The following is a 9918-nucleotide window of genomic DNA, read 5'->3' as shown; positions in this document are numbered from 1 at the left end:
TATGTAATTGCTTTTTTTCGGCATTACCACCACTAATATCAAAGCACCTCCCCCAGGGGCGGTATTGCTCACTTTGGGAATGACTGTTTAAAACAGAAAGACTTCTATTTGTTACAGAGTGAATTATGAACTTTTACATCGTCATCTTTAAGAAAAATGAAATGTTCCATTGATAATTCTATCAATTTAAAAGTTTTTTTTTAGCAATCTAAGGCTTGATATAAAATAAATTATCAAAAATGGGTTCCTGAATTTGGTTATTTAAAATGTACCAAAAACACACTTGTAGTATTTGTTCTTAAAGCATTTGCTCGACAGTGACTTCAAAGATTATATTCAGTGTTTAAGTTTCAGCTCTTCTATCGACTTTTTTGTTGAACAATTTTTTTCTAATATATATTCTTCTTCTTCTGTTAAAATAAAGAAAATCTGTTATACTTGTGGAAAAAAGCAAAAAAAAAAAAAAAGATCTTATTCTCGAACATAGTTTTTTTGTAAAAGATTAATAATTTTAGGAACAATGCACGAGTTCCGTATTCTCTCCCCATCTATACAATCCCAGATAAGTGTGATTACGCTCTTTCTTATAGAATAAATTGTTTCCAGAATTTAACTATTCCGTTTGACATTTGATATAAATACAAGGTTAATTAAATTATTATTAAAAAAAATTACTAAAGACTTTTCCTCATTGATCTTTAAGCCTAATTGTAATTCCAAGAAGGATATATTTCGGCTGACTTATATAATAGCAACCATGGTAAGAACGCTGCCTGAATCAATGGCTACTGATGTGTCATCCGCTTAAATGAATTTACAACAATTAATCAGTAGTACTTGAGGAATTCCATCTTTGAGGTCTTGCATCGACGCTGGACTGTTTGCGTAGACCTTATCTTTCAATTGGCCCGAAAGGAGTCACAAGGTGTTAAATCATAAGATCTCGGAGGCTGTAATCCCCGTTACGATTTTTAATGGTCGGAATTGGATGGTATTGCTCTGGAAAACGAGCAATACTAAGTCAAAGATGTCCAAGTATTAAAGGAAATTGGAGTCACTGATGGAATTTCCAAAGAAGATATCAAGTCTTTAGATCCCCCAAAAAAAGAGCAAAGGTATGTTCCACCTTCACAAGGTTCACAAAACAACCAAGACAAAAGTTTCTCCTTCAAGATCAAACATAAAGAGGAACAACTCTATCACGGAGAAATTGAGTAAGCCTGTGGATCACTCTACGAAAGAGCTAGTAAAAGACATCCCCAGCTATGCCAATGGCACTTCCATCTTCTCAAGGGACTTAGAAGAGATCAGGAAAGGTTAACCTCTTCTTAACAATCCCTTTCTATTGTAAGTTGACGTTACTGACCATTATTTGAACATATATCATGAAGAGGGAATGAAATGTTTTGAAGAATCCTTGAATACAAGCATTGCCGTATGTCAGGAAGATTTTTCGGTCCTCTTTACAAGGGTGAATGGTTGATTTTCAGTGGTGAACGTGAGATATTTAAACAGGGCAAATGCTACAGCATAGATTAAATCTTGCAAGAATATTGTCCAATGGACTGTCTGACCATTATTTTCTTCAGGCAAACATTGGGAAAAATAAAATGAAAAGGAAAAAATCTAAACGGAAGGTCAATGCCGACCTATTCATAAAGGAAGGAGTATAATGGAGTATAAAATGCACGGTGCAAGAATGAGAGAAAATTTTTGAACTATACAATTAAGTCAAACAATTTAAACCTCCTTAAATATTTTGAAAATAATAACGGATGAAGATAATGAACGAGATTATAATATACCATGAAACGGTTACATCGACAGAAAATAAATTTGGTTCAGCTGGGGCAGGTTTTGCCAAATGGACTTCACCTGACATCCAAAATGAGCTGATAGAGATTATACCATCCAAAGTGACCGAAAATATAATTGAAGATATCAAAACTTGTGCCGACGATGATGACTACTGGTTCTCTGTGATTGTTCATGAGACATCTGATATGTCAAACAGTCTGTCACTGGGATATCTGACGAGTGAAGGCATCAAGAAAGAGAGCTTCCTCAAGTTTGTAAAAGTTATCCAGACTGCAGGCAAATATTTGTTTGAGAAGCTTCACGAGGCTGTCAAGGATCTCGGCCTTAACCCCGCCCACACTGTCTCCCTGGCCTCGGACGGTGCCTCCAACATATCCGCCATCAAGTAGGGGCTTGCCGCCAGGTGGAAGGAAGCAGCCCCATTGTGTGTCTACATCCACTGCTACGCCCATGTCCTCAATCTTGTAGTCAAGGATCTTCTCTCAGATATAACCCTGTTGAGAAATACAATGGGGACAGTACAAATTTTATACAACTTCATTGAAGGGTCACCAAAGAGGTCAGCAATCTACAAATCTTTACAGCTACAACCTGAGGGCTGGGATTTATTTAGGATATTATAAGGGTTTTTAATGTTTAGGGAAGCGGCAGTGGAAAAATTTGACCAGCATGAGGGAACAGCAGCCAGCAAGCAGTACTTTGACAAAAAGGCAATGGAAAAGCCTTAAAAGCACTCCAAAAATCTCCTGACCCGCCTCAAGCACCCACTTCATCGAGACATGCTCTAGTTTTTTTTTTTAGACGAGAAGCACTTTTGGGACCAGAAAGTCAAGAATTATTACAACAGGTGGCTAGCCTTCTGCCCGAAAGATGTACCTGCTGTCATGCAGACAAAGTTACCAGCCCACGTCATTATGTTGAATTGGTTAGCTCCGTAGGCCACGTCATGCCACCTCAAATGATCCCGAAAGCCCTCAAGGCCAATACTGATACCTACTTGGACGTACTAGAGACTAAGTTGAAGCCCTGAAATGCCATGGTTGCCAATGGGAGGCCTTACATTCTTTTCGAGGTGTGGCAGAAAGTGGAGTCCTTCTGCCATACCTTAAAAAAAATATCTAATGACTCCACGACAATTTGAAGACTTCATCTCACCGGTCTTGTGGCCTCCAAACTTGCTGGATCAGAATCAGATGCATACTTTTTTGTGGAATACGATCGAATGACAAACCAACCGAATCAGCCGGCTTAACCAAAACGAACTTATCAGTCGGATCAAGATGGAATTCCAGGATTTGCAAAGGGACCAAGTGGAGAAGGTCTCCTCGTGTATAGGGGCTGTAATTAATGCTGGAGGTGAGCTTATTAAATTAAATAAATTAGAATTCATCAAAATTTCAGAATCTGGCTTTATTTATATAATCTGATGACTTGTTGGAGAGAAAATTGCGTTAAAAAAATGATTTCCTGGCACAGGTAGCTTGCGCACTAGAGCGGTTTATTTTTCAATTTATTTTTCAAATTCCGATTACAACTAGTTGGGAAATGTTGTTATATATAAGAAAATAACCTATTGCTCTAAGATGTTATCTTTAAGTAGCATTTCTATTTCAAAGTTTGAAATGAGGTAACAGTTCATAATATCCTCATAATAGATTAAAATACTGGATTATTCATTATTTTACATTTTTTAATTATGATAGACAATATTCTAATCTATACTAGATATTAATAAAGTTGTATTTCTAAAGCTTTTCGATGGAGCAAAAAGAGACCAATACATTTTGCATATTTAATTTTCATACGATATGACAACTTTTCTACAATTGTCGAAATTCATAAAAAGGTTGATCAACAAACCACTTTATTGCGCACCTTGTATACCTGTTTATTTTATTATTGAAAACTGAACGACTTTTTTTAATTGGGTGAGTCTGTTTGTCTTTTCTTTACTGCGTCAGATTGTTTTATTTATTATTTGTATACTCAGCATTTATTAACATAAGTCGATTGACGTAATTTATTATTATTTTAAATTTTGACATACACTATGGGAAAGGATGGAAGGAGAAAAAAATTTATGGAAAAATTAATTATAAAATTTTTCGTAATACTAACTATTTTTCTTTATGGATTATGAGAATAGTCCCTCAATACTCAAGTAAAATAGGAATCTTCTTTGGAAACTAAAAAAAAAAATATCACTTGCCCTTTATTTACACATAATTGACAATTTTTTTACCACCTAATAATTTGGGATGTTACGAAGGACTTTTATGATGTAGTGGTCCTACATAACCCTGTTCTTCTACTACTATTTAGAAATGATCTTTTCAAAAATGTCAGCATCCCAAAACCTCCATACCGAATTACACTACTACTTTGACAACTACATTCTGATGAGTAGATCTGATGATCGTTTTACCCATTTTTTTTCTCAAAAAGATACAGAATGTACCTTTAGAACAACTCTTCAGAATTTGGGGAAGATTGGACAATATCTTATGATGGTACATTCGGATAATTTCATCGTATGACAACACATAAACAAACATATATTGCTGACCAAATCTGAATAATTTTATTTTTGTTTGGATGTAGGTTTTAATCGCGTATAGTTTGAACCATTCTTTTATTCTACTATTGACTTTTTCACTGACTTGCTAAGCCACCATGACAATTATCAACTACTTGTACTTTGCTATAAAAACTTGCAAGGTGGTTTCATTCACATCTCTGTGCCATCATTTACAACATATAGATTGTCTTCGCTGGAATTTATATTAATGTAACTACTATTTCCATTTAGATACATATGTCTTTAAAAAATCCGAACTGAAATTTAATATTCGAAATAATGTCTAATTAATTCTGAAAATAAGTAGTATTTACTTTAGGTACATGTAAGAATTTTGGATTTCCAAATTGCAATGCAATTCCATTTCTATTTAAGCATTTGAAAGGGTTCTTTATTTTTTAGAATTTTGCTCCTAATCCTTATTTTTGCCGTTTCCTCGATAGAATAACTAAACAATGCCAATGGAACAAATTCTTCTATCAAGCATCACAAATGCAATACAATTGCTTGAATGGGACTCTTGAAAGTGTAAGTTGTACATTTTTATATTCAAGACAAGTATGAATTAGGTTTAAGTCACTTATATGAGCAGAATTTAAAGATTGGACCGTTATTCAACAATATGCAAACAAATGTACAAATTATTTTAATTTGTACATTTGTTCAGGGTAAATAATTGTTCTTTGTGGCAAATAATTTATTTGACCTGATAGTAGCATCATTTAATTGAGTATAGCATGTATGCCATCCACCTGATAATGTGAAGGTCTTCCTGTCTTTATTTTTTATTTCAGAGGTACTTTACCAAGTTACACAAGTTTTCTCAGAATTAATTCTTCATATTTCCCTCTTGAATAGTGAAACTCCTATGTTGCTTACAGGGCGAATCTATCATATTTTTTTGCATTTCTTGTTATTCTAGTTTTTGAAAGACAATCCGTTTTTCTTGGTTGAATATTTAAAACTTTTTTTACTCTTCCAAATAAAGAAACTTCAGGACCTTTTGAAACATTGATTATTTAAAGATCCAAAGAATTTTTAAGCAATCTTTCTCCAATATGGTGGCTACAGGCAAGCCACAATAACTCTCTCTCTCTTTAACAATTGTTGAATAGATGTGCAAGGCATGGAGTGTTTTCCCTAACATTTGTGAATATTTCCAATTTAAAAATTGTCTTTGCAATTCTCTGTTCGAGTAAAATAATTGTTTTGTGTTGTAGAAAAGGAACATCAAGTAATTTTAATGTTCTGATTCCCGAAACAACTATGGGTAATCTTTCTTCCAAGAATTTAGGATTGTCAAGATTTTCTATTAGTTTTTCGTCCCAGTGCACTGCCATAATGGATGGGAGTTTCCAGGAACTTCTAATTTGTTTTGCGATACTAGTGAATGTTTCAAAACGATATTTCTAGGTTTGAACATAACTTAAATTTATTATCTAATTTCTATCAAGGCTGTGACAGAAACATTTTCTTGACGGCAGACTCAACAACGTTGAAATTTTTACAATTATCATGTGGCTAGAAACCTATTGCTCCAAGTTTTGCCGTTCCAACACTTTTCTAATATTTTGTTAAAATGCAATAGCTTCACAAATTTGTTCTTTTGGTACAAAGTTAATGTTATTTTTTGTTATCATATATTTTGAAAACAATAAACCCTCTAATACAATATTCTTTTCTTCTTCAGAAATTGCCTTCAGACTATTCAAAAAAAAATTCTCGACATTGCTGGAGAAGAATGATGACATAATTTATTATTGTTTTTCAGTTAAACAAAAACCTTTCTGTCAGTTGATCTACTATCATTAGGATGTTCAAGGCAATTTTTTGTAGTCATTGATATGGAAAGATATAACTTTTCTTGTAATGTTTTTTTTAGTTGTCATCGGTATTCTTGCTTTATGAGAGATACGTTGTTGAACCTCATTCACTAACACAGAAGCTGCTTCAAATTTCACTTTTCTGTTCACTGAAGGGAAATACTCAAGTTGAAGGTGTTTACGTTCGCAAAATAGAATAAAAAAAACTTTTTATAGTTTTGTAATTTTGATCCCTTAAGATATCACAAGGACATATTAGTAAAATTTCTTGTGCCATAGCACTTTGCCTTGCCATTTTTTAAGAACTAAATATTAGGTTATCGATTCTAGGAATGCTTTTTTCTTGAAAAAAGTGTGACAACGAGAAAACAAAGAACAAAGGATTTTGTTACGTAATAAGCCTTATAAAAAACCAGAATGTGCCAACAAAAGATATTTGGCAATTTTTATAAAAATCCGAATTTAGCTTCAGTGTATTAAACATTACGAGTATGAAAATGGCAAAAAAACGCATAAGTTTGGAACGGAGTGATGACCCTATAGATGCAATATAAACACTCTCGAAAAGTAAATCAATGGATTATTTGTTACTAATTTTCTTCTCTTCCTTAATTTTATTCGAAATTTTTCCATAAACTGTGTTGAGGACTAATCAATAGTATTGTTTCGATTGAAATAAAAAGATATATTTACTATATTTGAGAACAACAATGAATTTTGCACGCATTAGGAGGTTTGCAGCTGATCAATAGGATTGAAAATTATCATCAAGATAAGTGAATGCATTTATTTAAGATATTTTAATGTAGAAAGAGAATTTCCATATTTTTCTAAAAGAAAATCCTTATTAAGCTTCAATATGCTTCAGTGAGTAAAACAGGACATTAAGTTCAGCTTACAATTCGAAATACAAAATATAATTAATTTTTTCAAAATATATGAACGTCACTAGCGTGAAATGAGTAAAGAGACAACATCACGAGCTATTAATGGATGAATAAAAAAACTATATGCTGAATCTATGTACGTAGGCACATAGTGAAAACACTTGTGAGAGAGTAAAAATACCTTACTAATAATATTGACATTTGATTAAGAGATTAAAATCACTTAGAAATATAATGAAATGAAGACATTTCATTTTCAAATCCTCCCTTGGTCTGCATTCTCTTAAATCAGATTTTAAATCAACTATGTAAATCGTTCCATAAAAAAAATTTTACCCCAAAAATATAACAAACTAAATTATATAATACATATACTTACTGTGTCAAATCAAATTTATCCCTTCATTAATACTATAAGTACATCTTTAGGGTCATTTTACTCTAATCGGCATTATTTCAAACAATTTTTTGGATTGAAACAACTGGTCAATTTATTTCATGTTTTTACTGTATGCCAGAATATGAAGTATATATATATTTAATTTGGAGTTATCAGGATTTCAATTTAAGTATGTAAATGAAATAGTTATTAAAACGAGTGTCTTAAATCGTTATCTTGTTAAAAGGAATTTGTTGGAGATCATGATTCTTCTAAGAAACATGCGTTCAATTAATTGTTGAATCTATAATTTAATTTTCTTTTTTCATCGTAGTACACATAGTAGTCCAAGGGGTTCAGATACCTTGAGCTAGGAGGCTACAATTACTATGCAGAAAATGCAAGATAAATTAATAAAAAATCTAACAGGCTTAAAACTATAGCCTAGTCTTGAGTATATTTTCAGCCTTCTTTTATAGAATATCATTATCATTTTTACAAGCTAAAATAGATTAACTATTTCATCTATTGAATTAAATGCATGAGTAAATGATCCAGTCGTAAAAATGCTCTTAGAAGCTATATTAAGAATTATTTGTTAGCATTTGAGGAGCTAAATAATAAAAAAAACACACAGATGAAAACGGTAAGTTTATGCAATATATAAAGATCTATTAGTTCCACAATTTGACATTACTTACGAGTTATCAGTTCTGGAAGCATGATAACCATGAAAGCTATCTTCGTGATTGTGGCTCTCTCAGCTTTGTTCCTTGAGAGCAATGGACAAAGTATGTACATAAAAGGGTTATATCATTGAAATTCAGGATATATGCAAATCCTGTTAAGTAGAATTGAAAACAATATAACTAACTCTTTTCCATATTAACAGTCAAAACAACACCAGCACAGGGCGTGAAAACAACTGTGGTTCTAAAAGAAACTAATGCAACTGTTATTACAACGACACCACCCTCACCTACGACGACACCAACCGCACCTCCGACGACACCAACCGCACCTCCGACGACACCAACCGCACCTCCGACGACACCAACCGCACCTCCGACGACACCAACCGCACCTCCGACGACACCAACCGCACCTCCGACGACACCAACCTCACCTCCGACGACACCAACCGCACCTCCGACGACACCAACCGCACCTCCGACGACACCAACTGCACCAATAGGTAGATATATATTCAATTTGTAATATGATTTTATCGATATATTTTGACTTACAGGTTGTGCAACCGTGACTGGGGTTTCTTGTATATTCCCATTCATTTATGGTGAAAATATTTATGCTGGCTGCACATCAAGCGATAATGGGGGTGTTCTTTGGTGTGCAACAACATTATATCCAACAGGCTTTGCTCATTTCTACGGTACCTGTAACTCTGTTTGTTCAGGTAAGTAATTTTATCGTCAATATATAACTCAAGTTACTTTGTCTAACATTTTTTTCCTCATTTGTTACTAGTCGAACGAACAGTACAACTAAATTGTAAGATAAAACTCAAATCATGACCATAAGTAATCAACTTACCCATCGAAATATTTATCTTCTAGCATGCAAAACAGTCACAGGCCAAAGCTGCACATTCCCTTTTCAATATAATGATATTACTTATAATGATTGTACAGCTGTTGGGGATACAAGGGCTTGGTGTGCTACATCATTGTACAACAATACTAATGAAGCTTTGGGGTGGGAGCATTGTAATTCTGCATGTCCTATTGCACCTACACTGGCTTCAACAAGTAAATTTTTGTTTTGTCTGAGATTCTAATAATTTATATATTTTTTTAAAGCTTGTCAAACCCTTGAACAACAGCCATGTGTGCTTCCCTTCGCATACTATGGGACCTCATATTCCAAATGTACTGATGTTGATAATGGGAGTGTGAAATGGTGTGCAACATCAGTCGACAGTACAAACAGTGCAGTTGGCTGGGGTAACTGTCAAAATACAACTTTTTGTAATTAAGAAATGTGCCCCTTCACAATTATGAATTATTATTTGGACTGATTTCTATTAAATTTTTTGTATTATTTTTTTTTTTAAACTAATTAATTTTATGGTCAAAAAAAAAAAAATGAAATACATAAATCAGAACAAAATCCAAGACTAACTAAAACTAAGAGTGTGTATATATTTGAGGTAATTTTCTTAGGTATATATCTATGAATGGAGTTGTCAATGAATTTCGAATTATTGGATCTTATTTTCAACCTGTATTGCACTTACCTGCATAGTCTAGTATTAAGGTTGAGACATTGCCTCGGTGGGTGAGCAACCGTCCTCTTAACCCCAAATATATCCACTTTTATATCTTCCCCGAAGACTTTTCCTTTTTTATTGGGTTTCCAATCGACTTAATGATAAAAGTCAAATACCAAAATCTAAATTTATTAATATCACAA

General features: G+C 33.4%; 1 protein-coding gene and 1 long non-coding RNA gene across 2 annotated transcripts; both read left to right on the top strand.

The window, feature by feature from the left end:
• Positions 1–8122: 8122 nt before the first annotated feature.
• LOC121122952 (uncharacterized) lies at positions 8123–9020 on the top strand. The gene is made up of 4 exons (XM_040718032.2): positions 8123–8276; positions 8378–8680; positions 8735–8902; positions 8974–9020. Exons 1-4 carry the CDS (start codon positions 8207–8209, stop codon positions 9018–9020), a joined length of 588 nt encoding a protein of 195 aa, XP_040573966.1. The 5' UTR covers positions 8123–8206.
• A 43-nt stretch (positions 9021–9063) lies between these two features.
• On the top strand, positions 9064–9632 carry LOC139906154 (uncharacterized). The gene is made up of 2 exons (XR_011781484.1): positions 9064–9254; positions 9306–9632. It is a non-coding gene; the product is annotated as an uncharacterized lncRNA (long non-coding RNA).
• The last annotated feature ends 286 nt before the right edge of the window (positions 9633–9918 follow it).

The sequence above is a fragment of the Lepeophtheirus salmonis genome, chromosome 8, assembly GCF_016086655.4.
Source record: "Lepeophtheirus salmonis chromosome 8, UVic_Lsal_1.4, whole genome shotgun sequence".
Classification (NCBI taxonomy): domain Eukaryota; kingdom Metazoa; phylum Arthropoda; class Copepoda; order Siphonostomatoida; family Caligidae; genus Lepeophtheirus; species Lepeophtheirus salmonis.
The sequence above is the reverse complement of the archived record's forward strand: the minus strand, read 5'-3'. Positions and strand labels throughout refer to the sequence as shown.

Excerpts from the sequence above, each read along its gene's own strand:
- LOC121122952 (XM_040718032.2), top strand. The coding sequence starts at position 8,207 with ATGATAACCATGAAAGCTATCTTCGTGATTGTGGCTCTCTCAGCTTTG. Across the intron at positions 8,277-8,377 it reads CCTTGAGAGCAATGGACAAA|TCAAAACAACACCAGCACAG; the intron begins GTATGTACATAA and ends CCATATTAACAG. Across the intron at positions 8,903-8,973 it reads CTGTAACTCTGTTTGTTCAG|TCGAACGAACAGTACAACTA; the intron begins GTAAGTAATTTT and ends ATTTGTTACTAG.